At 67.9% G+C, this 26,604-nt stretch overlaps 7 protein-coding genes across 12 annotated transcripts; 3 read left to right on the plus strand and 4 right to left on the minus strand.

Annotated features, from left to right (window-relative positions):
- Positions 1-92: 92 nt before the first annotated feature.
- Positions 93-1,797, plus strand: TSPAN10 (tetraspanin 10). Its single transcript, XM_032128747.1, has 3 exons — positions 93-216; positions 534-1,132; positions 1,423-1,797. The coding sequence occupies exons 1-3, from the start codon at positions 154-156 to the stop codon at positions 1,727-1,729; spliced, it is 969 nt and encodes a 322-aa protein (XP_031984638.1). The 5' UTR covers positions 93-153; the 3' UTR covers positions 1,730-1,797.
- A 219-nt stretch (positions 1,798-2,016) lies between these two features.
- Positions 2,017-3,260, minus strand: PDE6G (phosphodiesterase 6G). The gene is made up of 4 exons (XM_032128749.1): positions 3,159-3,260; positions 2,406-2,627; positions 2,275-2,315; positions 2,017-2,189 (listed from the first exon to the last, which is right to left on the minus strand). Exons 2-4 carry the CDS (start codon positions 2,549-2,551, stop codon positions 2,113-2,115), a joined length of 264 nt encoding a protein of 87 aa, XP_031984640.1. The 5' UTR covers positions 2,552-2,627; positions 3,159-3,260; the 3' UTR covers positions 2,017-2,112.
- A 333-nt stretch (positions 3,261-3,593) lies between these two features.
- OXLD1 (oxidoreductase like domain containing 1) lies at positions 3,594-5,240 on the minus strand. Its single transcript, XM_032128748.1, has 2 exons — positions 5,181-5,240; positions 3,594-4,718 (listed from the first exon to the last, which is right to left on the minus strand). Exons 1-2 carry the CDS (start codon positions 5,223-5,225, stop codon positions 4,380-4,382), a joined length of 384 nt encoding a protein of 127 aa, XP_031984639.1. The 5' UTR covers positions 5,226-5,240; the 3' UTR covers positions 3,594-4,379.
- A 120-nt stretch (positions 5,241-5,360) lies between these two features.
- Positions 5,361-7,612, plus strand: CCDC137 (coiled-coil domain containing 137). Of its 2 annotated transcripts, none has more exons than XM_032128744.1 (6): positions 5,361-5,635; positions 6,002-6,129; positions 6,306-6,516; positions 6,819-6,901; positions 7,025-7,104; positions 7,224-7,612. In XM_032128744.1, the coding sequence occupies exons 1-6, from the start codon at positions 5,397-5,399 to the stop codon at positions 7,458-7,460; spliced, it is 978 nt and encodes a 325-aa protein (XP_031984635.1). In that variant the 5' UTR covers positions 5,361-5,396; the 3' UTR covers positions 7,461-7,612. The 2 variants fall into 2 exon arrangements, with proteins under 2 accessions (XP_031984635.1, XP_031984637.1); XM_032128746.1 differs by having other exon boundaries at positions 7,245-7,612.
- Positions 7,613-9,453: 1,841 nt separating this feature from the next.
- GPRC5C (G protein-coupled receptor class C group 5 member C) lies at positions 9,454-15,514 on the minus strand. Of its 5 annotated transcripts, none has more exons than XM_032128737.1 (5): positions 15,393-15,514; positions 10,992-12,012; positions 10,315-10,409; positions 9,961-10,104; positions 9,454-9,798 (listed from the first exon to the last, which is right to left on the minus strand). In XM_032128737.1, exons 2-5 carry the CDS (start codon positions 12,001-12,003, stop codon positions 9,766-9,768), a joined length of 1,284 nt encoding a protein of 427 aa, XP_031984628.1. In that variant the 5' UTR covers positions 12,004-12,012; positions 15,393-15,514; the 3' UTR covers positions 9,454-9,765. The 5 variants fall into 5 exon arrangements, with proteins under 5 accessions (XP_031984628.1, XP_031984625.1, XP_031984626.1 ...); XM_032128734.1 differs by lacking the exon at positions 15,393-15,514 and adding an exon at positions 13,318-13,408; XM_032128735.1 differs by lacking the exon at positions 15,393-15,514 and adding an exon at positions 13,299-13,383.
- Positions 15,515-15,518: 4 nt separating this feature from the next.
- GPR142 (G protein-coupled receptor 142) lies at positions 15,519-21,330 on the minus strand. The gene is made up of 4 exons (XM_032128743.1): positions 20,175-21,330; positions 18,276-18,437; positions 16,509-17,944; positions 15,519-15,605 (listed from the first exon to the last, which is right to left on the minus strand). Exons 2-3 carry the CDS (start codon positions 18,418-18,420, stop codon positions 17,091-17,093), a joined length of 999 nt encoding a protein of 332 aa, XP_031984634.1. The 5' UTR covers positions 18,421-18,437; positions 20,175-21,330; the 3' UTR covers positions 15,519-15,605; positions 16,509-17,090.
- A 1,214-nt stretch (positions 21,331-22,544) lies between these two features.
- On the plus strand, positions 22,545-26,202 carry BTBD17 (BTB domain containing 17). Its single transcript, XM_032128732.1, has 3 exons — positions 22,545-22,832; positions 23,832-24,108; positions 24,626-26,202. The coding sequence occupies exons 1-3, from the start codon at positions 22,742-22,744 to the stop codon at positions 25,704-25,706; spliced, it is 1,449 nt and encodes a 482-aa protein (XP_031984623.1). The 5' UTR covers positions 22,545-22,741; the 3' UTR covers positions 25,707-26,202.
- Positions 26,203-26,604: the final 402 nt, after the last annotated feature.

The raw sequence follows: 26,604 nt of genomic DNA on the forward strand, positions 1-26,604 counted from the left end.
GTGGAGCAGGGGGGGATCGGGGCCAGCTGTGGGGGTGGGTGGGTAGGGAGATCGTGCCCAGCTGTGGGGCGGCACACACAGCCCCATTTAAGCCCGCCCGCAGCCCCTCACATGATGGGAGTGTGACTGGGGTTCGGGCACGAGGTAGCGATAATGGCCCTGAGCAGAGTCCGCCTGTTCCAGCCCCGCGGGGAGGGCACCCGGCTGCTGCCCCAGGTAACGCCGGGACCCCCACTCCTCTCCCACGGGACCCCTTACCCGTGCACCCCACAGCCCCCGACCCCTGGGTACCAGCATGTATCTGTGCTGCATCCCGCATCCCTGGGGGTCTCCATAGGGTCAGGGTCTTTGGGGTGCTCCCCTGCAGACCTCCGTGATGAGCAGGGGTGGGTTTGGGGTTCCCTGTGCAGAGGGGCTCAGCAAAAGGCTGTAGGGTGGCTCCTGGAGCCCGTGACAGTGTCTGGCTGTGGGACGAGGTACGTGTGCTGGTGGAACATTTCTGGGGGGCTGTGATGGCTCCTCTGTCCGTGCAGGCATCCAGGCTGGTGGAGCTGCCCTACTCCTCCTTTGATGACGATGATGCTGATGACGATGGCCACTCACTGCCCAGGCTCACGGCTGAGCAGGACCCTGGGGCGTGGTACCCCGGCCCCCCCAAAGTGAGCCCCTTCAGCCACTGCGTGCGCTACCTGGCCTTCCTCTGGAACCTCCTCTTCCTCCTGCTGGGGCTGCTGATCCTTGCTGTGGGGGTCTGGGGGCTGCTGGCCAAGAACCCCCTGCCCGGGGGGGAGCGTGGGGTGCCCCTGGGCTCGGACCCCATGCTGATGTTTGTGCTGGCGGGGCTGGCGGCCAGCGCCGTGTCCCTGGCCGGCTGCCTGGGCACCTTCCGTGCCAGCCCCTGCCTGCTGCGCTTCTTCCTGGGTGCTGTGCTGGCTTTCGGGGGGCTGGAGCTGCTGGGGGGGCTCCTGCTGCTGCTGGCGCGGCGGCGGCTGCGGGACGCGCTGCGGGACCTCCTGCTCCTGTGCCTCCTGCGCTACCAGGAGGATCCCGACCTGCAGTTCCTGGTGGATGAGGTGCAGCGGAGCCTCCAGTGCTGCGGCCTCGAGTCCTACCGCGACTGGGAGAGCAACCTGTGAGTCGGGGTTGGGGGGTGTACTGGGGGACCCCATCCCCACCACGGGGCTGGAAACTCTGTTAGGTGGGGGACCTCACGCCCGCCATAGGGCTGAAGAGCCCCCTGTTCCTTGTGGGGTCTGTGCTGGGCATGCACATTTGGGGTGGTGTGAGCCCTGGGATGGTCCAGAAAAGAGAGAAATGAGCTGGAACCCATGGTTGGTGTCCAGCTCTGTGGCCGGGGGGAGTGGGAGCCCCCATCCCCGCACCCCAAATGTGTGTGACCCCACATCTGTGTCCATCCCGCAGGTACTTCAACTGCAGCGCCCCAGGGGCGCAGGCGTGCGGCGTCCCGGCCTCCTGCTGCCAGGACCCGCTGGAGAACGGCTCCGTGCCCAACGCCCAGTGCGGGTTCGGGGTGCTGGGGCTGGCGGCGGCGGCGGCCGGGGCCGTGGTGCACCTGGGGGGCTGCGGGGCCGCGCTGGGCTTGTGGCTGCAGGGCCAGGCTGGGGCCATTGCCGCCGGTGCCACCGCCCTGGTGCTGGTGGAGGCCGTGGGAGCGCTCATGGCACTCAGGGTGCTCAGGGATATCACGGCTGTGAGGGTGTGGGAGTGAGGGCACCGGGAGATTGGGATATGCAGGGGGCTGGTCTGGTTCCAAATAAACCTTGTCAAAATCCTGAACCCGCCTGTGTCTTGCCCGTGTCACCATCGCCACCGGTGCAGCTGCTGAGGGTGTGCAGGGACGTTGTGGGAGTGAGGGGTGGGGATTTGGGGACATCTGGGGTGCTGGTCCAGCCCCAAATAAACCTTGTCACAATCCTGAACCCATCCGCCTCCTGCCCACCCCAGTGCAGGCCATGGGGAGCCGCTTTCCCTCCCCCCTCAACCCACAACACCGACTCCTGCACTCGTTTGGGTTTAATGAGCATTTTTCTAAGCTGAGCCCCCCAGCATGGGCAGGGGGGCCTCAATCTACACAGTAAGCCTGCCCAAATCCTAAATGATTCCGTACTGAGCCAGCTCGTGCAGCTCCAGGTGGCTGAAGGCTTCCCAGGGACAGATGACGGTGATGTCTGAGGAGAGAGAGGACAGAGATTGTAGCAGCGTGACCCTCCAGCCCCTTACCCCACACTGCCAAGGTGGGTGGGATTCCCATACCTGTTCCCAACCCCTCCATGCCTGGGATGTCATCACCGAACCTGCAAGGAAAGAGGGGATGTCTGGCCTGACCCCCAGGAAGACCCCCCCCCTCCCCCCCCCCCCCCATCCCAGGGCCCTTCCCCACTCACCCCTGCACCCCCTTTTTGGGGGGTTTGCTCTTGAACTGCCTCGTCTGCCTCTGCTTGAACTTGGGGGGTCCCTTGCGAGGGGTGGCGGGACCCCCGGTCACCCTCGTGGCTGATTTGACCTCCAGCTTGGGGGGCTCCAGGCTCATGGTGGTGGGGGGCCGGCAGCCCCGGCTCACGGCGTTCCCTGCGGCTCACGGCGTTCCCTGCGGCTCCTCACACCCGCTGGAGGGAAATGGGGGACACCAGCTTCGCCTCCCCCCTGTGGCCCCGTTCCCACCCAGTCCCTGATCGGCTTTGTGCAGCCCCCTCCCCACAACGCTGACTCAGGCCAGCTCAGCCATTAATCCCCAAAGGCAGGGAAGGACATCCTGGGCGGCCCCAGAGCTGCTGCTGCTCCTTCATCCCCTGTCCCCCATCATCCCACGTCCCAGTGTGGATGTGACACCTGGGGACCCCTCAGGGCACTGCCAGGACCCCCCATGGCTTGCCCTGGGGGCTGTACTGGGATGGGCAGGTGTGGGGTGGTGGGCACCCCGGGCCGGGCTGGGGGAGCAGAGGACAGCCCATGGCACCGGGAGCGGGAATTCTGCAGCACAAGCCCAGCTCTGGCAGCGGTGTGAGGGATTTGGCCCCGCTGCAGAGCTGGGCATGGGCCTGGGAAGAAGGATCCAACCCAGGGAGCTGCTCCTGGATGCAGGAAAGAGCAACAAAGCAACCCCGTGTCCCATCCCAGCCTGGAGAGCCCTGACTCACACAGTCCCGCGGTTCCAGAGCTGCTCCCTCCGTCCGCTTCCCTCCGTCCTGCAGCTCTGGGGCGCTTTTCGGGGAGGGAGTTTTATCCTGCCCGGGGGTAATAGGATTATTGACCTCCCTTCTTCCCCAGGGGGTAATCTGGTGTCCTTCCCCTGCTCTGGGTGGGGAGGAGGCGTCAGGATTAGTCCTGACTGTGCCAGGTGGACAATGGATCCCACGTGAGGGGAATCCTCCCTCCTCTCCTGGGGGATCCCCATTCCCAAAGAGATTCCCCCAGTGTCCCCTGATCCCAGAGGGAGCGATGGGACCCCAATTCCAGTCTCCATTCTGGGTGGGGGTCCTGGCTGTGGCTGGAGAGGGCCTGGCAGCCCCTGCCCATGGCCGGAGTCGCTCCAAAGCTTCCCTAATCCAGCAGTAAAGCAATTAAAAACGGAATAATCTCGGCACACTTTAATTGAACTTCAGCCCCTGCCACTAATTGCAATTAGTTGGGCTCCAACAAATAGGATTAAAGGGATCCAGGAGCGTTGTCCATGGAGAACCACCTACTTCCCTGGCAGAGAGCAGAGCCTGGCTGTTAATTGGGGTTCATTAGTGAGTGACACTCAAGGGCTTGGTGGCTTCTTGGGGACCTTGTCCCGGGATGATGTGGGGGGGTCTGTGTGGGTCTCACTGGCTGTGAGTCCCCCAGGATGGAGGGGGGGTTTTGGGACAAGTTTAAGGTGGAGGCAGAAGGAAGTGAGGAAGAAAAGGTGCCTTGGAGAGCAGCCAGGCAGGATGTGACACCAGGGACAGGGACAGTGTCCTGGACAGGAGGCTGCTGCTTCCCACGTGCTCGGGGCCACACGCTGTCCCCCCGAGCCCTCCTCACCACCAGGGCACGGCCAAGGTGCTGAAAATCCCCTCAAGGTGCTTAAATTCCAGCTGGGAGCACAGGAGGAGGAGGGCTGGGCATGGGGGGCCACCCCAGCCTGCCCTTGGCAGGGATTTGCCACGCTGGGGAGGGCACAGCATCCAGCTCCCGGGAAATCCGGGGCTCAGGACGGGCCTGAGCCACCGCCTGTCCCCAAGGGCAGCTCCCTCCGAGCAGGAGGTGACCCGACCTCGCATGACACCCCCGGGATCCCGTGCTCAGCACACAATAAACACTATAAATAACCCAAGTCCGGATCCTGCCACCCCAGGGGTGTCCCCCACCAGTCTGGGGGGCCCGGGGGAGGCTCAGTCCTTCCTGGAGCGCAGCCTGATCTCCATCCTGAGGATCATTTTGATGTTCTCGTCCTCCACGTGCTGCTCCACGGCTGCCAAGGCCTGGGCTCCGCCGTCCCGGTGCCGCTCCAGCAGCTCCTCCACGTATGCCACCCAGACGCAGTTGGGGCAGCCGGTCCCGCAGCAGTGGGTGGGCGGGGGGGGCACCGGGGGGGCTGCAGGAGGGTCCCCCCTGTCGCCATCGGGGATGTCTGGCCCACGGTCACTCCCCGGAGTGTCCGAGCGCTCCCGGAGGCCGCAGCTGGTGGCGGGGTGGGGGCGCGGGGTCGCCCCTCTGGGGGTGTTTGGGGGCTGCAGGGAACCAAGACCCCCGCGCTGATGCCAGTCTGGGGGGCTCGGGGGGACTGCTGCACCCCCAGCTCAGCCACAGGAACCCCCTGCTCCCAGTGTACCCCCACTCCCACCACTGTCACCCCCTCTCCAGCACCCCCACGTCCCCCTTCCAGCACCCCCAACTCCTGCCCCCCACCCCATGCCCTACACCCCCTTGTACCCCCCTCAGCCCCCCATCCCCAACGCACCCTTGTCTCCCCCAACTCCCCTCAATCCCCGTCCCCTCCCTGTACCCTCCTCTCCCCCACATCCCCCAAGCCCCCCCATGACCCCCCGGTACCCCCTTGTCCCCCCGGCCTCGCTCACATCTCACGCCCAGCACCTCTCCGCCCCTCCCGCGGGCTCCCCCGTGTCCCCGCCGTCCCCAGCACCCCGTGTCCCCGCCGGTGTCCCCCCGTGTCCCCCCGTGTCCCCGCTCACCCCCCGGCGCGCCCCCGCCAGCCCCCGCGCCCCCCGCAGCAGCATCCGGCCGCAGCGCCCCGGCCCCGCCCCGAGTGACAGCTCTCTCGGCCAATAGCAGCCCGGAAGAGTGAGGAAGGCGGGAGTTGCGGGGCGGGAGGGACCAATAAGGAGCAGGGGGCGGGGCCTGCAATCCGGAAGTGGCTGCGGAACGGCCACGTGAGGAGTGGCGGAACCATGGCCCGGGGACCGGGACCGGGACCGGGACGGGGGCAGGGACAGGGACAGGGACAGAAACAGGCCCGGGGACCGCGACAGAAACCGGGATCGGGACAGAAACAGGGGCAGAGATCGGGACAGGGACAGAAACAGGGCCGAGGACCGGGACCGGGACCAGGACAGGGACAGAAAGCGGGGCCGGGACAGAAAGCGGGACCGAGATCGGAGCGCGGACCGGCCGTCCCTCTGCGCAGCAGGTCAGTGCCCGCGGGATCCAATCGGGATCGCTCCCGGTTTGGCACCTGGACCCACGCGGGGTCTCGGGGCGCGGGTGGGCTCTGGCGGGGGTCCCGTTCTCGGCGGCTGCGTCCTGATCTCCACCCGTGCCCGGGTCCCGGTGTCTCCCCGTGCTGGCCCTGATGGCTCCCCATGCCTCGGTCCCGGTGCCCAGCCATGTCTGGGTTTCAGTTTCCCCCCCGTGCCCAAATCCCAGCATCCTTCAATCCCGGATCCCGGTGTCCCGTCGTGTCTGAGTCCCGGTGTCCCAGTGCCTGGCTCCAGGCGTCCCTGGCTCCAGGTCCTGGCGCTTCCCTGGAGTGCTCTCGCTGTGCTCATTTCCCCAGGAAGGAGAAGAAGGACAACATGAAGCCCAAACACCCCGACGAGCAGGAGATCCCGTTCCGCCTGCGGGAGCTCATGTGGAGTCGCGAGGCCATGAAGCGCCCAGATCCCGGGAAGAGGCGGGCGGCAGGTGGGACACAGAGGTGGCCTGAGCAGGTGGCCAAGGGCCTGGCCCAGGAGCCCATGGCATGGCTGGATCCTGCCACGCGACATCGTCCTCTCTCCAGTGATGTCCCACCCGTGCTCTGCCAGCCGGAGGGACGCCCAGGGTGTCACCGCTGCAGAAATGTCACCCGTCTCTCCTAGAGAAGAAGCAGCAGCAGAAGTCCAAGGGCCCCAAGGCCCCGGGGGACATCCCCACGCCCAGGTTCCGGAGGGGCAAGGGGGAGTCGGAGCGTTCCTACATCTGCCGCATGGAGCAGGAGGTGCAGCGCGTCCTCTTCCTCGCGGAGAACCAGCTCCAGCGGGAGCCTGAGAAGGAGGCGACGGCTCCAGAGAAGTCCAGGAGGAAAAAACAGTGAGAGCAAAGCTTTCTGAGCTGGATGGGGCCAGCCCACACCTGTGGCCTGTCCCCTTGCCCAGTTCTGCAGGGCAGGTTTGGCGTTGGCAGCGGCTGGAGGTGCAGGTGGGGGGGCTGTGGGACCCTTTTCCGTGGGGCCATCCCCATGGATCCCATCCATGGATGTCTGGGAACAGAGCCACAGGCCTGCTTCACCCTCCTGGAGGAAAAGCTGTGGGATCTGGGGGCTCCCGTGGGGTAGGGACTCACTCCTTGTTCCCCATCCACCCCTGAGCCCCCGCCATAACGTGGCTCTTCAGGTTTCAGAAAAAGAAGCTGGAAAAAGCTCGGAAGAAGAAGGAGGAGAAGAAGGAGGCCATGCTGGAGAAGAGCCTGTTCCAAGGTGGGGATGGAGCAGCACTGAAGTGACCCCCAGCCCCGGGGGGCAGCACATGGAGGGGTGGGGGAGCTGGAGCGGTGCCTCCCAAGGGGCTCCCACTGACCCTGGCTCTGGCTTCACCCGCAGACAAGGTGCCATTTGGAGAAGTGGTGACACAGCCACCCACCATCACCTCTCAGCCCAGGGGACAGGGTCCTGCCAAGCAGGTGAGCTCTGGGGACAATGCTACCCACCCCTTGGGTACCTGGGAGGGCAGCGGTGGCCTCAGTGAGCCGGTGACAGCTCCTCAGAGCGCGGTCCTGGTGTCTCATCCTTCATCTCTCAGCTACCCCGTCTTTGCCCGCAGGCTGGACGGAAGCAGCTCCTCCTGACAGCTCGCCTGGGCCGGAGCCAGGCGTCCCTCGCATCCCCCGTGTCCCCCGTGTCCCCGGTGATGTCGATGGCTCGCCGGCGCATCCTGGAGGAGGAGCGGGCGCGCGTCATCCGGGCCTACAGGGACATCCAGAGGCGCAAACAGCTGGAGCGGGAGCACGCCCAGGGGGGGCACGGCGTCCCACGCTGAGGGCCCTGGGACTCGAGGGGGACATTGCCCTGATGCTCTTGTGTCACTGCTGAGCCCTGGGGCTTCCCGCAGCCCCGCACTCCACGGCTCAGCGCTGCAGTGGGGTCCCTGTGGTGCCACGGACCTGCTTGGAGTAAAAAGTGCCAGTGGGAGCCAGTGGTGTGAGCGTGTTTGGGCTCCCGGTTCCTTAGGGATTCCTTAGGGATGCTGCTGTGCTGGCAGATGGCAGTCCCAGGCACGTCGCTGTCCCCACGGGCTCTGGTGGGGGCAGGACCCTCATTCCTCAGCCGTGAGGAGACCCCGGTGCCTGGCCAGCTCAGTGCCCGGTGGGAGGAAAGTGAGGCAGTGCTGGGGACACGGAGCGTCCCACAGGACCCACCTGCACGGTGTCACTTGCCTTTGTTGTCACTATTGGTGACGCTGCTTGAGCCCCAGGGCTGCAGCCACACGCAGCCCTGCCCTTGGCATCACTGCCCGTGTCCCCGCCTGGCCCCGGTCACGGTGACCCCGGTGCCGGGTGTGCTGCCACGTCCCCCCGGTGCCACCGCCCTGCGCCCCCCCCGGGCAGCCCCCGGCTCCGGGGAGGCTCCGGGGCTGCTCCCGGCGCGGCGCAGCCGTGTCCGCCTCACCTGGCCGGACAAAGGCCCCGCTGTTCGCGGCCCCGCGCCGGCACAAAGCGTTCCCTGTTGGAGCGGGGCCGCCCCGCGCTGCGGCCGGCGCTGGCGGGGCCGGGGGGATCCGCGTTTCCGGAGGGGCCGGGCACGGCGGCTGAGCCGCTCCGCTGTCCCCCGCCAGGCCTGAGCGGGACAGGCTTTGCGCCTTGTTTTCCGTCCCCAGGGTGCGACCGCCGTGTCCCCGGGAAGGTGGAGGTGCCTGGGGGGGGGTCACGCTCTGTGCCATGCGCTGCCAGCAGCCGGTGGGAGACTCGGTGGGGACACCGAGTGCCTGGTGCTGCTGGGCGATGCCCTCGCTGCCACCCGGCACCAGGTAAACACAGGTGAGAGGTAAACACGGGTGACGCAGCACGGCCCGGGGGGCACGGCCACATCCTGCTGCAAACACCCGGCTCCCGCGGCCGTGTCCCCGGAGCCGGGAGTGCGGGCTTGTGCCAGCCAAGGGCATGGCAGGGACATGGCGAGTGCCACGCTCCCGCAGTGGGTCCCTTGTGCGGACACCGCGCAGGGCACGCGTGCCCACCGGCAGCCCCAGCGCCGCCATCCCGGCTCCGGCTCAAGGAGACCAGGTCACCCGCTGCCCCCACGGAGCCATTCCAACCCTGAATAATTCATGGCACTGCTGGCCGCAGGCTTCCTGCCCGGAGGAGGAGGAATGGCTGCGGAGGGGAAGGCAATCCGGGCGGGAAAACCACCACGACCTTGGCACGTCCTCCGTGCTGTGCCACCTCCTGCCCGGCAGCCCATCTGCCCACGGGATCCCGGCCCAGCGGCCCCAGCTGGGGGGGAGGGGGTGCCGAGGACCCTGCTCGGAGCGCCCCCCCCATGCTCCCTGTCACTCCCCTAAAGGAGGGAATGGGGCTGAGCCGGTGGGAGCAGCCGGTGGCATTGGGAGCACCTGGGACTCCCACCACAGACCAGCTGTGACAGCACCATAGGAAAAACCACCTTTATTGGGGTGACCTGAAAAAAAGTGGGAAAAGGAATTTGACAGAGAAAGCAGCGAGGAGGGCGAGGGGCCCAGCTCCCTCCCCACTCCCTGCAGGGGTCCCCGAGCCCCGAGGGGGGAAGGCACCGGGAAGGCGGCCGGAGCTGTGGGGGGCCGGTCCCCAGCCCCAGCAAGGCACTGATCCCCTGGACCCCCAGCAGCCCCCCTTCCCCAGCAGTGGGGAAACAGAGGCACAGAAGGAGGCAGAGCTGGGGACAGCCTCGTGTCCCCTTGTGCCCTGCGGTGGGATGGGCCCAGCTCGGCTCGGGGTCCCCAGGGCTGGTGGGGGTCAGTGCAGAGCCAGGGGCTCGGTGCTGAGGGTGCCCTGGGGGCTTGGGAGGAGGGTCCATGGCCCTGGGGAGACGGGGTCTGTGCGTCACAAAGGCAGTGAGGTGACAGCTGGGGGTGTCCTCACGGGAGCCTGTCCTTGAGGCAGGGATGCGGGGTCCGGGCACAGCTGGTGGCTTGCGGGTGCCACGGCCAGGTGGGACGGGCAGGTGGGAGCGCTGGCTCTGGGACCGTGTCCAGGCATCCCATGGGTGGGATTCACATGTCAGGGTGGGATGAGGCCCGGTGAGCCCTCGGGAGCGGGACGGAGGGGCCGCGGCCGTGCCGGCGCTGTGGGAGCTGCGTCACGGGGGCTTCACCACCGGTTCCTGCTGTACGGGGACTGCACCTGCGGGCAGAGCGGGGTGGCACTGGGGTGGCAGCAGGACCACGGCACCCACACCAGATGAGACGTGTACCCTGACCCACCGGGGGGAGCTCTGGGTGCTGGGCAGAGCCGTCGCCATGGCAGGGCCGGACTTTGCCCCCGCCGCAGGCACCGTTCACCCACCTGGCAGCTCCGGGTGTCCCTGGGGATGCTGGAGTGCCGGGCCTGTGTCGTGAAGGCGTCCTCGGCTCGGAGCGTGGAGCTGGCGCTGCCGGGCAAGGGGCTGGTGGAGGCGCGGGGCAGGATCACGTCATAGGGACCTTCGCTCTGAGGGACAGACACGGGGGTGTCACAGCACCGGGAGCACCCCGGCCCCACGGGGTCCCGGGGGTGGAAGGTTCGGAGGGTCCCCACCCCGTTAAAGCAGCCATTGGGACACAGGGGTCACAGGAGCCCCCCACCCACACCCTGTCCCCCACCCCAGTTGCTCCAGTCGGAAGCCTGGCAGGATGTGGCCACCCCTGGTGTCACACTCACCGTCCCCTTGTGCATCAGAGCCATCTCGGTGGGCTGGTACACGCTGGTCAGCAGCTGCCCGTTGTAGCCACTGTACGGGGACACCGGCTTCTTGGCTGCCAAGACATGGGGACAGTCACCACGGAGCCACTGCCACCCCACTGGGGCTCCCCGTACCTCGTTAGCAGCTTTAACGAGCTGACTCAGCAGCTCCGTGCCTTTCCCGCGGGACACTCCTGTCCCCAGCGTTGGCATCGCAGCTGCCTGGCCATGGTTTGTTATTGTAGGGTCTCTCGGGTGCAGGTGCTGCTCAGAGGGGACCCTCCCTCCCCCATGGGGCGCAGACACCTGGCGTGGCCGCCCACGATGCCCATTGGGACCGTCACCACCCCGTGTTATTGCAGGGGCTCGTGGGCCCGGGGCGGAGGGGCAGGAGCCGCGGGCACCCCACGCGGGGGAGGGAGCTCCCTGCGGCTGCGGGGCTCAGCCCAAACTGGTACGCCCAGCCCGGCCAGTTCTCGGGAGCCACAACAGCAGCAGGCGCCAGTGCCGGGCAGGTCACTGCCAGACATCTCGTCACCCACCCACCCCTGCCATACCCGGTGGGGACATCCCTCAGGGTCCCCAAGAGGGTCCTTAGAGCCCACTGGCAGCCCTGCCATGGGGTGAGAGGGTCCCTGGTGGGCCCTGGCGCCTACCGAAGGACGGCTCATCCATGGAGAAGGCCTTGTTCTCCACGAACATGCTCTGCGACTTCTGCTCCTTGAGGATGGTCTCGTAGCCCACCCCACGCGTGGGGTAGCCATCGTCCTCAAAGGCCTGCTCGGGGCTGCGCCGTGTCACGTGTGTCACCTCGGGGATGACGTAGAGCAGGAGGAAGGCGCTGGCGTTGCAGACCAGCGCGATGGCCAGCGTGGGGTCATCCCAGCCGGGCTTGTGGCCAGCACGCTGGTTCCCATACAGGTACATGATGGTCCACACCAGCCAGATGGCCATGGAGAGGCTGGTGGTGGCCAGGATGAAGGCGCTGTGCTTGCGCCAGCGGCCGTAGTGGCCGCAGAGGGCCGGCCAGGCCGTGCTGAAGGCGGCCACCAGCAGGGCCATGACGTAGATGAGGGCCATGACGAAGTCAGCGTCCGCCAGCTGGCAGGGGTCGGAGGGGCCGCCCTCGCGCCGCGCCACCGTGATGATGAGCCACTCGGCGTTGATGATGACCTCAACCGAGGCGAGGGACAGGGCCACCGCCAGCGTCACCCAGCCCCGCGGGGCCCGGTTGCGCCGCGCCAGGAAGTTGAGGGCCACGGCGTGTGCCAGCAGGCAGGAGAAGCAGATGCCAAAGAGGACGCCGAAGAGGAAGCGGCGGGAGGTGCAGGTGGAGAAATCTGGCCCCACGATGAAGTCGAAGGTCAGGCAGAAGAGCCCGAAGGTGCCCAGAAGGAAGAAGACCTGAGTGGCCACCAGGCTCTTCTTCTGCTGGTCCTGCACGAAGGGCAGGCTGGCCACCAGGACGATGGTGAGCACGAAGGTGGTCACCACGCCGAGGCTGGCCACTGCCTCCACCCCGATGCCCCAGCCCGCCGAGAGGTCACAGAGGTTGTAGTAGAGGGAGGAGAGGTCGTGGCCGCAGCCCGAGGGCGGCGTGGGCTGCGTGGCGGCCGTGGGGAGCAGGGCCAGCAGCACGGCCGTGGTGCCCATCCTGCACCGTGGCATCCAGGGACCCTGCGGGACACAGCGGAGTCAGGGCACAGGGACTGGGGATGTGGATCAGCTCCCAGCTCGGAGCATCCCTGCCCATAGTCCCCACTGTGCATCCCAGGGTGAGCAGTGGGGTCCTGGGGAGCTCTGCCCTGCTGGCACAGCTGAGCTCACCCAGCATGGCCAGGGAGCCCCCAGTGGGACCAGGCAGCCACGTGAACCCATCGGATGCTTGGCTGGAGGTTGGTGGCAGCTGAGGAGGGGCTCAGCCCCTCTGTGCCCCATATGATCCCTCCCAACATGGGAATTCTCTGGGGCTGTCCCGATCCCTTCCTCCAGTGTCAGGAGCAGCACCGTGCCCGCCGGCTTCCCAGGAACATCAAATGTGGGCTCAGACCAGATGGCAGAGGTGATGCTGGGGGACAGGGCTGTCCCCTTGCCTTGTCCCTGTGTGCTACCACGTTCCTCTTTCCACTTCTCCCATCCCACTTCCCTCCGCTGGTTCTGGGCACCGGCCCAGTGCAGGTCGCGTGTCCAGCTCGCTGGCACGTAGGCAGCCGCAGCCTGGCACGGCACAGCACGGCACAGCATGGCATGGCACGGGGGTCCTAGTCCCTGTCCCCACCGCTGCCACCCCATTCCTGCCACCCATGGTGGGCACGGGGAAGAGGAGGCAGCGAGGAAGCTGCAGCCTCACTGCCGGGGGAGGAAGAGGAGATGCCGGGGCCGGGAACCCCGGTCCCCCGAGGGGCACCCCACACCGGGCACCCCCCGGCCCCGGGATGGGGACCCGGACCCCCAGCACCACGCTGGGACGGAGTCCCCGTGCCCGCGGGTTCCAGCAGCTCCACCGCCTCCGGTTCCCACCGCGTCCCCCAGCCCGGTTTCCCCCCCACCTCCAGCCCGGTACCCCCGCACGCTCCGCCCGGTTTCCCCCGCGCCCCCGGCCGCTGCACCCGCGTCCCCAGCCCTGCTCCTCCTGCACCCCCCGCCCGCTCCCTCGCACCGCCCGTTGGCTTATCCGCTCCCCCGGCCCGGTCCCGCCGCACTCCTGTCCCGCCCCCCCTGCCCCTCCCGCCGGTTCCCCCCGCCCGCTCCTCCCGCACCCCCATCCCGCACCGTTCCGGTGCTTCCCGGCGCTCCCGCCAGGTCCTGGCCCCGAAACTCCGCCGGAGCCGCCCCCAACCCTCCGGCCGGAGGAGCTGCGGGGGCGGACGGCTCTCGGTCCCGGTCCCGGTCTCTTCCTGTCGGCGTTGCCGGTGTCCCCCAGTCCCGCAGGGTTCGCCCCTCCGCCACCCAGCCCCGCTCACCGGCCGCAGCCCCGCTCACCGGCCGCAGCCCCCGGTGCCCGGCGCTCCGCTCCCCCCGTGCCGAGCCGAGCCAGCCCCGGTGCCGCCGCACCGTGCGCCTGCCCGTCCCGGCCCCTCCCCGAGGTGCGGCTCAGCCCCGAGAGCGCGATCGGGGCCGGCCGGGACCTGCCCTGCCGCACCGGGCGGGGGCACCGCGGTCCCGCACCGGCGGGGGTCCCGCACCGGGGCACGGAGGGGGCTGGTGGGGGGCGGAGCAGGGGCGAGCCCACCTGGCCATCAGTGTGATGAGTCTGGGGGGGTCTCAGCCACCAATGTGATGAGTCTGGGGGGGCTTCAGCCTGGCTCTGCCGAGCGCTGCTCCCCGGGAAAGACTCTCCGGGGACAAGGGACGGAGCGGGGGGGCTGCCCCGGGGCATGGACGGGGCTGAGGGGAGCAGACCCTGCACTAGGGGGTTAAGCAGGGGGGAGCCCACCTGGCCATCACTGTGATGAGTCTGGGGATCTCAGCCTGGCCCTGCTGAGTGCTGCACATCAGGAAAGACCCTCAGGGGACAAGGGATGGAGCAGTGGGAGCTGCGTCACGGGATCTTCCACCTCTGGTGGGCTCGGGGGGCCGGGAGTGGGGCTCCACAGGCGGCCCCACCGTGTAAGGATACACCGGCCTGGAGGGGCCTCCCGGAGGAATGTCAGCTGATGGATAAAGCCGGAGCCCTTGGCAGGGCAGCAGGACCCAGAAAACCCCAGAAAAGCCCCAGAAAAGCCCTTTCGGCAGAGGGCTGAAGGCCAGGGCAGCCACAGCACAGGGCACTGACATGGCTCAGTGGTCCCTGTCCCAACGGGGGTGGCTGCGACCCTGGCGTTGGGATGGGCACCCCACAATCACCCCATTCATCCCTGGGGATGGGGAAAAGCCCCGGGAGAGTTGGGGCAGCCCGGGGGCCCCGCCAGCCCTGGGAGAGGTTTCCAGGCAGGCACTGCTATTTCGGGAGGGTGAAGCAAGAGGGTGAAGGATGCAGAGGAAAGTTCAACGTGCCTCCGGCGGGGCCTGCCCCAATCCAGGCCGGGATGAAAACAATCCGGGGAGAAAGGGCAGCAGAGCCGCCGGTGGAAGGACCGGCTCCCACCGGAACCGGCGGCACCCGTGGCACAAGGACCGGCACCCGCCAGAGCCCACGGGGACGGGACAGTGTGTCCAGCCCAGAGCTGCGCCACTGCCACCCTCCCGCCCTCTTCCTAAAGATCATTTGGCTTTGGGATGGTGTTCGGGATTGGATCATCCCTGCCCTCGCACGGGGCAGGGCAGTGCAGGCGAGGGGCTCTGCAGCGGCCCTCGTGCCTCAGTTTCCCCAGGGGTTCGGAGCGCAGGCTCCGGGAAAGGCTCAGCCTTGGATAAGCGGTGCCGGGAGCGGAGGCCGCTTGTCCTGCCGCCCCCACACCGCAGCCCGGCCTCTCCGCCGGCTGCTTCCTTCCGCCGGAGGGTTTCCCGGCTGCTGACTCAGCACGAGACCCCCGTGACCCCCCGTGGGGCCACCGGCAGGCGTCCGTCCCGCCGAGGCTGCCCCGTGGCCGCGCAGCGTTTGCCTTTGCGTCCCCCTCCTTGGCGGGTGAGCTCCTCATCCCCTTCCCCTGGGAACCCCCACATTCCCCACGGCCGGCGGTTTCAGCCCCCTTCCCATGGAGACCCTCACGTTCCACCCATTGTGGGCGTCTTCTGCTCCCCCCTCCCGCAGGGACCCTGCCCAGGTTTCCAGCCCCCACTGCTTGCTCCGGGGGTTTTTATAGGTCCTACAGAAAGACCCCAAGAGGCTGTGGGGTCACTGGGGGGTGATGCCCACCATGTGCTGCCCTCGGTTTCCTCTCGGGGCGGTGGATCCCCGACCCTGACCGTCCTGCACAGGCAGAGCCCGATCGCAGTTCCCGGTGCTCTGGGTGGGCTTGGAACCGCGATCCCAGTGGTGGAACTGGGCAGAACTGGTCCTTCCAGCATAGAGGCCACACTGAGGGGCTGGGATGAGGCTCAGCACCGGGACCTGGACCCTGGCCAGGCTCTATCCGAAAACATCAGCACGCCGGGCGCATTTTTTCCAGGCTTACCTTTCCTGGGGAGCCGCAGGGACGGGCGGCTGGCACGGCTGGCACGGTGGCAAGGCTGGCTGAACCCCGTCTCCGCGGCGGCTCCCCTCGGCAAGGCGAGAGCCGGGGGTCCCTGCTGCCCTCCCAGAGCCTTCCGCCGCCCCGGCCGGGGCTCGGAGCCGTTCCCAGCGGAGCCCCTCGCGCCGGCGGACGCCGTCAGCACATTTCCACCTCCTTTGCCAAGTAAATACGCACCGGTTGGCACAGGGGGGCCGGTGGCAATCGGGGGGGCCGGTGGCAATCCCGGAGCTCCCGCCGAGGGTTCCCGAGGCAGCCGAGCCCCCCGGCCCGCGGCCCCTCAGCCCCTGCCCGCGGTCGGGTTAATAACTAATCCCTTCCCGGTCCTGCTCTCCTCACGTGCCAGAATTAATGGAGCGAGAACCTCCCAGGTACCCCCCGCGCCACCGGCTCGGGCTTTAACCCTGTCCCCCGGCAGGGATCCGGCCTGGGATGAGGTGACATCCCCGGCGGGGTCTGTCCACCCGAGTGCGGGGGCAGGGTGGGTCCGTGAGTGGGTCAGCCCCACACCCTGGGGGCAAAGGCTGCGCCCCATCCCCGCCCGGTGTGGGCACAGCCAGGGCTCGGGAGTGGGCAGGGGGTCTGGTGCGGTTTGGGGGTGTCTCTGTGCCCTGCCAGGAGCCAGCTGAGGCCCTGATCCCCCCCGGGCACCCCCTGGCTCTGTCCTGCCCCTTCTCGGGAATCCGAGCGGAAAGGCTGGACGGTTTTGGGGGATTATGCTAAGGACCTTACGGGGAATTAGGGTGGCGGCAGGGCTGGTTTGGGGGGCTGGGGGTGCCCGCTCTCTGCCCCCGGCAGTGCCAGCTCCGCAGTGTCCCATCCCTGCCCTCTGCTGGCAGCTGGGGACAGGCTGGCACGGCTCGGCCGCCCCTCCAGTGTCACAGCGGTTTGGCACTGGTGTAACTGGGAGGGCAGCACTGGGTGCACCCGCAGCAGGGAGGGCACCTCCCCTGCCGCAGGTGCCCGGGGGGCTGCACCCTTGTGCTGGGGCGGGGGGGCTGCAGCCTGGCTGCTGCTGCCTGTGGGATTAATGGGTGGGGCCAGGAGCTGGGATCTTACCAAGAGTCCAAACCCCACTACCGGGGACACCAGATCCTGTGGATGCTCCCTCTGGCACTCTCGGGCAGTCGTGCAGAGGCACGGGGGTGGGCAGTACAGAGACACCTTGTGCCAGAGCTGCTGCTGCAGGGTGCCCCCGTTCCAGCCGCCCGCAGGGAACCGGACCCAGGCAGAGTTTTGGTCTCAGCATGGCAGTTTATGGAGCGGCACCCAGCGGGCACCACGTCCGTGTCAGGGCTCACAGGAGCTCACTTGTGCCCTCCACCCCTCACCATGGGCAGCCCCTCGGTGCCACTGAGCTGGGGCACGTCCTGGATGAGTCCCCTGGCTGAGTTCCAGTGCTGCGTGAGGGGCTGAGCATGGGCGGGGCTGAGCTGCCCATCCCGGGCTGCTGCTGCCAGGCAGGCACCACGAAATCCCCAAATGAGTGTCCGGGCACAACCACCTCCTCCTGCCACCACCACCAGCATTAACTCTGCCTCCGTGGAGGGGGCCTGTCCCCACGGCAAGGTCTCCCCAGGCCCCGGTGCGATGCGTGGGGCTGGGTGGGTACCGGGACTGCCAGTCGGGCACTGCCCTAGCTCAGAGCGCGGTGCTGCCCAGCAGCTTCAGTGGTTTCAGGGCCGGGGGTGGGAAGTGGCCACTGCCACGGCAGGGGCCGTGCCGGGGGTGCCCCCGCAGCACCTCGCCCACCGTGCGGCGGAAGGTCTGGCTGACGAAGCAGTAGAGGAAGAAGTTGAGGGAGGTGTTGAGCATGGCCACCATGTTGGCGATGTCCAAGGCCAGGTGCACGCGCCAGTCCCTCCTGACCGAGGCCACGTAGAGGTGGCACATCATGACGACGGTCCGGGGAGCCCAGAGCACGATGAAGACGGTGGTGACAGCCAGCAGCAGGGCCGTGGTCTTGCCGCCCCCCGCGCGCCTCCGCTGCTTCAGCTTGCGGATGATGATGGAGTTGGTGGCCAGGAAGATGCTGCAGGGCAGGAAGTAGATGGTGACGCAGTGCAGCCACTTGAGCACCGTGTCCAGCGCTGTGGGGGGGTCGGCGTCACGCCACATGTCCAGCCACCAGTAGAAGGGGATGCCGGTGGCCAGCGCCGCGGCGAAGACGGCCGCGATGATCTTGCGGGTGCGTCGCGGGTAGGACACGGTGCGGTAGCGCAGCGGGTGGCACAGGGCCACATAGCGGTCCACGGTCAGCAGGACGGTGACCCAGGTGGAGGCGTGGTTGGCCGTGAACTCCAGCACGTTGACGGTGTGGATGAATGCGCTGGGCACCGCCCGCGCCAGGATGGCCGTCTGCAGGATGAAGCCCACAAAGATGATGAAGACCTGGGTGAGGATGTCGGAGGTGGTCAGGGCCAGCAGGTACCAGTACGATGACTTCTTGGTCCTGGTGGCCAGGCGGGACAGGGCCACGACGGTCAGGATGTTCACTGGAGGGAGGGGAGCGATGGGTGGAGGTGAGAGCTGGGGGCTCACAGCCCCCCCACGCAGCACGCAGGACCCCGAGGGTGCCCAGGCTCTGGCTGGGGGGAGCTATAAATATCCCGGTGCTGTGGGGATTTGCTGGGCTGATTAATCTCTTCCGTGTGTCAGCCCAAGCAATGCAAATACCATCTGTCCCCGTGGCGGTGGCACCTGCCCTGGGACCGGGCAGCACAGCCCAGCACTGGGGCCAGACCCGAGGTTGGGGGGAAGCAGGTGGGGACCCTCCATCCCAAGGACTTTTCTCCTCAGCCCCCCCTGCCCCCTCAGCCCCCTCACCTGGCAGCCCCAGCCCCAGCAGGACGCTATAATACACGATGGGGACGATGCCGACCAGGCAGGGTGACCGCTCCAGCTCTGGCTCCGGCTCCAGCTCCGGCTGTGCCCACGACATTGCTGTGCTGTTGGGCACTGGGACCGTCATCTTCCCCCACGGATCGGCTGCAAGGAGAGACAGGGAGCATCAGGGGGATGAGGGTCCTGATGGCACCCGGGTGGGAGGCCAGCCATGACATGCCACTGAGGGCTTGGGGACAGGGACCGTCACCCAGGCATCCCCACTTTGGCTGGATCCCAGGTCCCTTGTCCTGTAGCATCCATGTACAATGGGCAGCTCCAAAATGTGCTGTCGCAGGCAGACCTGGGGCTGCTGCACCCATGGGAGACAATGCACCCCAAGCCCCCTGTGCCATGTCCCAGCAGGGTCCCCGCTGCTAGAGCTGCTACTTCTTTATCCCTCAGCCCCGTTTGTGTAGAAAACCGGATTAAAACACCATGTTCTTGGACAGCCGCCAGCGGAGAGAGGCTCTGGCCCCCAGCCCAGGCTGGGTGCCACCAGACGGCTCCCAGTAGTGGCAGAGAGGACCCAGAGGTGCCGATGGGGGGTCCCAGTGGTGACAAATGTGGGGTGGCCATCTCCAGGCTGCCATCTGGGTCCTTTTCCAGCTCCTCAGGCTGAGGCAGCGGAGCTGGAGGAGCCTGGCAGCGGCCCTGCCCGCATCCCCACCCGCGTCCCCGCCCGTATCCGCATCCTTATCCTTATCCTTATCTGTATCCGCATCCCTGCCCCATCCCTGCCCGTCCCTGCCCATCCCTGCCCGATCCCTGCCCATCCTTCCCCACGCCCGGATCGTGCCCGCGCTGCCCTCGCCCATTCATAAACCAGGGAGGCTCCACCCCCCTCCCGACTCTGCGCTCCGATTGGCTCAGGGGAGCCAGGCCCCACCCAATCGGAGAGGGGTTCCCCGGGGACGGTGAGGCCGGAGCTGAGCGCTGCGTTCTGATTGGTCAGAATCCCCCCCAAATTTGCATCCCCTGGGGGAGCGCCACCCCGGGGCCGGGGGTCGTGGGGTACAGGAGGGTCCCGGAGCCGGGGGGGGGATGTGCGGGGTGCAGGGGGGTCTTGGGGTCGAGGGTTGTGGGGTGGAGGGGGGCCATGGGATCGGGGGTTGTGGGGTGGAGGGGGGCCATGGGATCGGGGGTTGTGGGGTGGAGGGGGGTCATGGAGTCGGGGGTTGTGGGGTGCAGGGGGGTCATGGGGTCGGGGGTTGTGGGGTGGAGGGGGGCTCCTGGGCCCGGGAGGTGCGGAGTGCTCTTTGTGGGGGGGTGTCTTGGGATCAGGGGCTGCGGGGTGCGGTCCTGAGCTCAGGGAGGGGGTACGGGGCGCCACTCCGCTCCCAGGCTGACCCTGGTCCCAGGGGCACCCCAAATTCCCCTTGTCCCAGACACCACAGACACCTGATGGCTTCGGGATAGGGGTTGGAGGGGCGGTCAGATCTCTCTCCCGTTCCGGGACCCCCAGTGATGGATCTGCTCCCCCAGAAATGCCCGAGGTGTGTGTGGGATCCTGGGGGTCCCACCTCCCCGACCCTGGAACTCCCGGCCGGGACCCAAGCGAGATCCTGAGCAGAGCCCGAGGGAAATGCAGGGGGGGATGGAGGAGGAGAGGAGTGCCAATTAACTGCAAATTAACTCCGGTTCATCAGCAGGAGGTCCCTCCCGTCCATCCACGTCCCCATCGGAACTGGGACATCGATCGGCTGCAGCTGCCGCGGGAGCGCCTTAACCCTTTCCCAGCCCGATCCCCTTTGTGCTGGGGGGGTGGGTTCGCTGTGGGCCTCCCTTTGCTCCCCCTGGCCGGGGTCCCGCTCCCCAAGCCTGCGGGACAGGGACTCTCACCTGGGTGGCCCCAGTGCCACCCGCCGGGCGTGCGGTGCCACTTTCCCAGGGCACACTGCTGTCCGTGTCCCTGTCAGTGTCCGTGCTGCCGCTGGTGTCCGTGTCCTCTCCGGTGTCCGTGTCCCCACTGGTGTCCCTGTCCTCGCCGGTGCCCGTGTCCCTCCCAGTGTCCCTGTCCCCGCCGGCACCCGCAGCATGGCACAGCCTCCCGGGGCGCGGGACACGGGGCGGAGGGAGAGCGCCGTGGGCAGAGCCACGGGCTGGGCTGGCTGGGCACAGGGGCGTCACCGGCCCGGTGGCTCCCGCGGGGGGCCGGGAAGGGGTCACCGTGACAGAGCCCGTCCCCACCCCGGAGCAGGAGGGATGGTGGTCCGCGGGCAAGTGGGCAGCTGGGTCCGCGGCCACCTCTGGGGACATAGAGGAGCGGGTGCGCGCAGGGTGTGACGTGCGACCGCGCGCACGAGTGTGAATCCCTGCGCGCTGCCTGCGTGCCCCTGCTGGGCTCTGCCCTGGCTGTTCCCAAGTGCCCACTGCCGGGACACCGTGCCCGCGCCTCAGTTTCCCCAGCGGCACAGGGACGGGGCTGATGTCCCCTGCCGGTCCCTGGGCCCAGCTCCGTCCCTCCAGTGCCCCCCCGGCCCGCGGGGGCGATGCCCTGGCCCCGCTGCCTGGCGCACGTCGCTATGGTGAGCCGGCCCCGCGCCGCCTCAGCCGCAATCTCCGGGCCAGCACAGCTGCTCCCTCACCTCACCTGGGCTGCGGGACGTCCCCTGCTGACCTCCAGAGCCAGCCCCATGGTCCCCCGTGTCGTCCCATGGTCACCTCGCCCCCGCGAGAAGCCGATGCCCCCGCGGGGGACGCGGGGGTCCCCGGGCTGTGGCTGCCGCCCGGGCTGGCACGGCGCCGGTGGCACGCCGGGCACACGCTCCCACAAGCTGTTGTTTATCAGGCGGGCGGTGAAATGAGGCGTCGGAGGACGCGGTGAGCCATGAACCGGCTGTGCCGTGGCGGGGGCCCTGTCCCCCAGGCCCAGCCCCCACGGTGCAAGGACAACTGCCCGGGCTGGGCGCTCTGCTGGCACCGTGATTTTGGGGGTCTCCTGCCCAGCAGGGGCACAGGGCTGGAGCATCGCCCACCTGCCCATCCCTGCAAGGGGCCAGGGAGCCCCAGCAGCGTGGCAGGGAGGTGACTGGTGTCTTGTCCTCAGTCTCTGTGCCCACGGGTCAGGGACAGATGGTGATCCCACCCCCTTGGCAGCTGCAGCAACATCTGCCCACGCTCAACATCTGGAAACCGCGTCTAAGCCGGGGGATGCATCTCCTCGGCCCCGCAACCCCTGTGAGCCCAAACCTGTCCCCAGAAGGCCTCGCCACCACCACAGGACCCCCGGCCACGCGGCAGCACTGGCGGCTTTGCACCAGGGCCGGGCAGGCTGATGCCAAGGGACAGATGGGATGACCAGCCCCCCCCAGCTGGAGCCCCTGGTCCAGCACGGAAGCCCCCAACACCACGTTCCCCATCCCAAGGCCACGCCACGGTGTCCCCCAGGGTCCTGGAGTGTGAAAAAGGGCACAGCCACCCTGCAGTGTCACCTTTTGGTACTGTGGGCAGGGGACCAAGTGCTGAGCCCAGCAGCCTGGACTCGACACTGGATAACTGGGAATGGTTCATATCCCCCTCCACAGCTCCGGCACTATCAAAGGTCGCAGCATCCCCGTGTTGGCGTTCCCGGGAGTGGGGAGCCCAGGGGGTCCCCCGAGGTGACCTTCCACAGGGGTCCCTGGGTTGAGCATGGTACTGGGGGAACCCCAGCAGTGGGTAAGGGGCTGCTGTGCCCCTGAGAGCCGTGCTGCCCCATCTGTGGGATGTGTCCCCCCGCCTGGGGTGCTGGTCCTGGCTCCCCACCCCGCAGTGCCATTGGGGCCACAACCAAAGCGAGGTTGGCACCACTTGGCTGACACCCCGCTGCCCCTACCCTGCTCCCCCAGCACCACCCCAGCCGGTGTGGCACTGCAGCTTTGGGGGGACCCCAACCCCATGGTGAAGCCCCCCAAGAGGTGTCGGGGCGGGCGGGGGGCCAGGGAGGCCGCACAGGGCGTCCGGGCGGCCTCTTGGCTGCAAAGGCTGGGAAAAGGGCAGGCAGTTCCTGCCGGCAGCGCGGATGCCATGGTGATGGGCTGCTGCCGGCATGAATACCCATGAGCCGGGGGGAGCGGGAGGCCACCGAGCTGTGCCCTGAATGCAAAGACCCCGGCACAAAGGGCCGCGGCCACGCGTGGGGCTCCGCGGCGGCGGTGCCAGCAGCCGGTGCCGCACGGCGACGTCCCCGCGCCGCAGCGCCGCGGGCACCCCGCCACAGCACCCCGGGGTGCGGGGCCGGGCTGGGGGTCACGGTGGGATGCAGGGTGGGATGCAGGGAGGCTGGGAGCCGTTCCCTTGGCAACGGCCGGCCCCAGTTTCCACCAATCGATGCGGCGGCGCGGGCGTGCGGGCCGGGAGGGCGCGTGGCCTACATAAGCCCTGGACGAGCAGCGTGTGCCGCACCCGGCAGATGCGCCTGCGACGCCATGGCCAGGCTGACGGGCACCCGGCCCGTGGCCACCCGCCGCTGGGGCTGTGCCGCCGCCTTCCTCCTCCTCCTCCTCACCGTGCAAGCCGGTAAGGGTGGCCGTGGCGGGGGGAGGCGCCGAGGGTCCCCGAGCCCTGGGGACCGCTGCCCTCGCCGGGTGCCGGGGTGCGGCTCGGCGGCTGACGGAGAGCTCAGCGCGTCTCTCCGGCTGCCGTCGGAGTGCCGGGAGGGGATGGAAGCGGCTCCTGGATGTGCTGCACTCTCGGAGCTGGGTTGCGCTCGCTGGTGCCCAGGGAAGGGCTCGGTGCTGTGGGCAGACAAGTCCAGCACCGCGGGGTACGGGGTGTCTGCTCCCCTTCCCCATCCCCGCTCAGCCGGCCTTAAGCCGGCACTGGGAAGGGTAATCCGTCGGCAAGACGGGATTTGAGAGGCAAGATGGATTGAGACAGACGGAGCCAAATTCCTCCTGGGGGAAGGATGCTCCGAGGAGCGGGTGGGAGTGGTGTCAGGAGGGAGAAGGGGAGAGGAAGGAAGGATCCCTGCGCCCACAGGAGCATGGAGACCCCTGTTCCACATTCCCAGATGCCTCTACAGACACTGTTGGGATCCCAGCACGGACCTGCAGTGACACCAGGGCAGCCGGTGTCCCCAGGCTGCTCAGAACTCCATCCCTGGGTGCGGGGCAGAGCGTGCCTGGCTCCCCACACCCAGGGGCTCTGTCCCCCCATCTATCCATCCGGGATGCGAGGGATCAGGGCAATGCCCGGGGCTCGCTCTGCCCACAGCGGGGACGGGATCAGGACGGGCAGACCGGGCTGAGAGCCAGTGCCGTCGGCACCCGGCCATTTCCCAGCACACCCCAGCCTGGGACATGGTGGTCTCAGCCCTTCTGCTGTGGAAAGGCAGTTTTTTGGCTCTCAGGGACACGAATGTCCCCATGTCCTTTGTTCCCCGACACCCCCTTGGCACCAGCAGCGCTTTGGCACTGGGGGAGCGGAGGGAGGAGGTGCACAGTCCCCCAGTAACCCCACCCCACCTCAGTGCCTGGGACTGGGGTGCAGCTCTGGGACGGTCCCATCTCCCTGCAGCCCAAAAAGCCGACTTTAGCGGGGACTCCACGGCGGCCACCATCAACCACTCGCTGACGCTGCTGCAGCGGCTGCAGGAGCTGCTGCAGAACGGCAACGGCAGCGACTCGGTGCTGCGGGTCCGCTCGGCCGCCTCTGACGAGCCCAAGGTATTCCACACGCACCAGCTGCTGCTGAGCCTCCAGAGCGAGGTCTTCGAGAGCCTCCTGCGCAACCAGAGCGTCGTGACCCTGCATGAGCCGCCCGAGACCGCCGCGCTCTTCGAGAAGTTCATCAGGTGTGTGGGGACCCCACGGGATGGGGAGGTCAGGAGGATGCAGCTCTCCTGGGGACCATGGGATGGGGATGCCCAGAGGGATGTAGCCAAGGAAGGGGGATGTTCCCTTGGCAACCACAGGGACCTTGTGGGATGTACATTTTGGGAGGGATGCAGCCCAGGAGGGAGGATTCTCTCCTGGGGTCAATGGAGATCCTGTGGGATGGGCATACCCGAGGGGATACAGCCAAGGAAGGAGGATGCTCCCCTGGGAACCATGGGGCCAGAGTGAGAGGGGGATTCCCGGAGGGATGCAGCCAAGAAGGGATGATCCTCCCCTGGGGACCATGGAGATCACACGGGACGGGGACACCCAGAGGGAAGCATCCAAGGAGGGGGGATGCTTCCCTGGGAACCTTGGGGACCCCTTGGTGTAGGAATACTGAGAGGGAGGCAGCCCAGGGCAGAGGCTGCTCCCCGGGGAACTGAGCTGCTGGGGATGGGTGTCCCCAGTGTCACCACTCGCACTCTGCCCCAGGTACCTGTATTGCGGGGGGGTCTCCATCCTGCTGCACCAGGCCATCCCCATGCACCAGCTGGCCAGCAAGTACCGGGTCTGGGGGCTGCAGCGCGGCGTGGCTGAATACATGAGGACCCACCTGGCCAGCGAGTCGAGCCAGGGCCACGTGGTGGGCTGGTACCACTACGCCGTGCGCGTCGGGGACGCGGCGCTGCAGGAGAGCTGCCTCCAGTTCCTGGCCTGGAACCTGTCGGCGGTGCTGGGCAGCGCCGAGTGGGGCTCGGTGAGCGTGGAGCTGCTGCTGCTGCTGCTGGAGCGCTCTGACCTGGTGCTGCACAGCGAGCTGGAGCTCTACACCGCCGTGGAGGGCTGGCTGAGCCGCCGGCAGCCCGAGGTGCCTGTGGCCGAGCGGGTGCTGCGCGCCATCCGCTACCCCATGATCGCGCCCAGCCAGCTGTTCCGGCTGCAGGCGCAGTCGGCGGTGCTGGCGCGGCACCGCGGCGCGGTGCAGGACCTGCTCTTCCAGGCTTTCCAGTTCCACGCCGCCTCCCCGCTCCACTTCGCCAAGTACTTCGACGTCAACTGCAGCATGTTCTTGCCCCGCAACTACCTCGCGCCCAGCTGGGGCTCCCAGTGGGTCATCACCAACCCCGCGCGGGATGACCGCAGCACCAGCTTCCAGACCCAGCTGGGGCCCAGCAGCCACGATGCTGGCAAGAGGGTGACCTGGAACGTGCTGTTCTCGCCGCGCTGGCTGCCCGTCAGCCTGCGCCCCGTGTACTCGGACTCGGTGGCGGGCGCCATCCAGCCCGTGCGCATCGAGGACGGGCGCCCGCGCCTCATCATCACCCCGGCCATGAGCAGCCCCGACTTCGCCGGCGTCAGCTTCCAGAAGACCGTGCTGGTGGGTGTGCGGCAGCAGGGCCGCGTGCTGGTCAAACACGCCTACAGCTTCCACCAGAGCTCGGACGAGGCGGCAGATTTCCTGGCGCACGCCGACCTGCAGAAACGCACCTCCGAGTACCTCATCGACAACTCCCTGCACCTCCACATCATCATCAAGCCCGTCTACCACTCCCTCATCAAGGTGAAGAAGTAACGAGGCACAGCTGGGTCATGCTGGCCCCAGCCCTGTGAGGGGAATGCTTGGTCCCGTAGGTAGATGGGGGTCCCCTCACTGGGGGGCTTCAGGACTGTGCTCTGCACTGCCCACCCCTCCCTGAGTGCTCCTCTGCCACGTCCTGTCCCCATCACCGTCCCTGGGGATGGAGGATGCTGGGAGTGCCCCAGACCCATGTAGGGGGTGCAGGAGGTGAAACGTGTAGCCCACGGGCACATCACAGACCCCAGCGGGTGTGGGGATGGGGACAGGGACAGCCCATCCCTCCCATGAGGCAGCCCTGGCGTCCCTCTGTGTGGGCAGCTGGGTCCAGCTCAAGGGCAAATGAAGCTGCCCAGTCTGGGGCTGAGGGGTCCATCAGCCTCCCCAGTGGAGGAGGGGTGGGGGACACCGTCCCCACTGGTGGTGGCAGCTGCCCCATCCCTATCCAAGTACCCCCACCCCCTTCCTAATAAAGCAGGAAACGAGTGTGGGACTTGTGGGGCATCTTTGGGGTGACGCTGCTCCCCAGCTCAGCTCCTTTTAATGGAACTCCTGGGAAGGAAAACACTCATCCAGGCACAGATGCACTTCCCTGGGGGGATGTGGGTCCCTGCTTGTGATGTGGGCCCCTGCCTGGCAGGGCTGGCACGGGGTGCTGCACAGGCACCCAGGAGAGGCACAGACGGGACCCCAGTGCCTGGGGAAGGGGCACAGCAGCACCCCCAGGGCTGGGCTGGGGTGTGGGGGGGCGATGGCCCCTGAACCCCATCCTGGCATCGCACACCCATGGGTGGTTCAGCCCCTGAGCACAGCCTGGGGAAGGGTCCTGCTGGGGGGCTCCCCCTCAGCCCACAGGGAGCCACCTGTGTGGTGTCCCCATGGCTGTGACAGTGCT

The sequence above is a fragment of the Corvus moneduloides genome, chromosome 19, assembly GCF_009650955.1.
Source record: "Corvus moneduloides isolate bCorMon1 chromosome 19, bCorMon1.pri, whole genome shotgun sequence".
Lineage (NCBI taxonomy): Eukaryota > Metazoa > Chordata > Aves > Passeriformes > Corvidae > Corvus > Corvus moneduloides.

Coding starts and splice junctions, on each gene's coding strand:
- TSPAN10 (XM_032128747.1), top strand. CDS start 154: ATGGCCCTGAGCAGAGTCCGCCTGTTCCAGCCCCGCGGGGAGGGCACC. Junction 217..533: donor GCACCCGGCTGCTGCCCCAG/GTAACGCCGGGA, acceptor CTGTCCGTGCAG/GCATCCAGGCTGGTGGAGCT. Junction 1,133..1,422: donor CGCGACTGGGAGAGCAACCT/GTGAGTCGGGGT, acceptor TCCATCCCGCAG/GTACTTCAACTGCAGCGCCC.
- PDE6G (XM_032128749.1), bottom strand. CDS start 2,551: ATGAGCCTGGAGCCCCCCAAGCTGGAGGTCAAATCAGCCACGAGGGTG. Junction 2,316..2,405: donor CCCAAAAAGGGGGTGCAGGG/GTGAGTGGGGAA, acceptor CTTTCCTTGCAG/GTTCGGTGATGACATCCCAG. Junction 2,190..2,274: donor CATGGAGGGGTTGGGAACAG/GTATGGGAATCC, acceptor CTCTCTCCTCAG/ACATCACCGTCATCTGTCCC.
- OXLD1 (XM_032128748.1), bottom strand. CDS start 5,225: ATGCTGCTGCGGGGGGCGCGGGGGCTGGCGGGGGCGCGCCGGGGG. Junction 4,719..5,180: donor TGGCGGGGGCGCGCCGGGGG/GTGAGCGGGGAC, acceptor GGTTCCCTGCAG/CCCCCAAACACCCCCAGAGG.
- CCDC137 (XM_032128744.1), top strand. CDS start 5,397: ATGGCCCGGGGACCGGGACCGGGACCGGGACGGGGGCAGGGACAGGGA. Junction 5,636..6,001: donor GCCGTCCCTCTGCGCAGCAG/GTCAGTGCCCGC, acceptor TCATTTCCCCAG/GAAGGAGAAGAAGGACAACA. Junction 6,130..6,305: donor CGGGAAGAGGCGGGCGGCAG/GTGGGACACAGA, acceptor CGTCTCTCCTAG/AGAAGAAGCAGCAGCAGAAG.
- GPRC5C (XM_032128733.1), bottom strand. CDS start 12,627: ATGGGGTGGCAGCGGTGGGGACAGGGACTAGGACCCCCGTGCCATGCC. Junction 10,410..10,991: donor CATGGATGAGCCGTCCTTCG/GTAGGCGCCAGG, acceptor ATGTCTTGGCAG/CCAAGAAGCCGGTGTCCCCG. Junction 9,799..9,960: donor GGGACACCCGGAGCTGCCAG/GTGGGTGAACGG, acceptor CTCTGCCCGCAG/GTGCAGTCCCCGTACAGCAG.
- GPR142 (XM_032128743.1), bottom strand. CDS start 18,420: ATGACGGTCCCAGTGCCCAACAGCACAGCAATGTCGTGGGCACAGCCG. Junction 17,945..18,275: donor GCTGGGGCTGGGGCTGCCAG/GTGAGGGGGCTG, acceptor CCCTCCCTCCAG/TGAACATCCTGACCGTCGTG.
- BTBD17 (XM_032128732.1), top strand. CDS start 22,742: ATGGCCAGGCTGACGGGCACCCGGCCCGTGGCCACCCGCCGCTGGGGC. Junction 22,833..23,831: donor CCTCCTCACCGTGCAAGCCG/GTAAGGGTGGCC, acceptor ATCTCCCTGCAG/CCCAAAAAGCCGACTTTAGC. Junction 24,109..24,625: donor CTCTTCGAGAAGTTCATCAG/GTGTGTGGGGAC, acceptor ACTCTGCCCCAG/GTACCTGTATTGCGGGGGGG.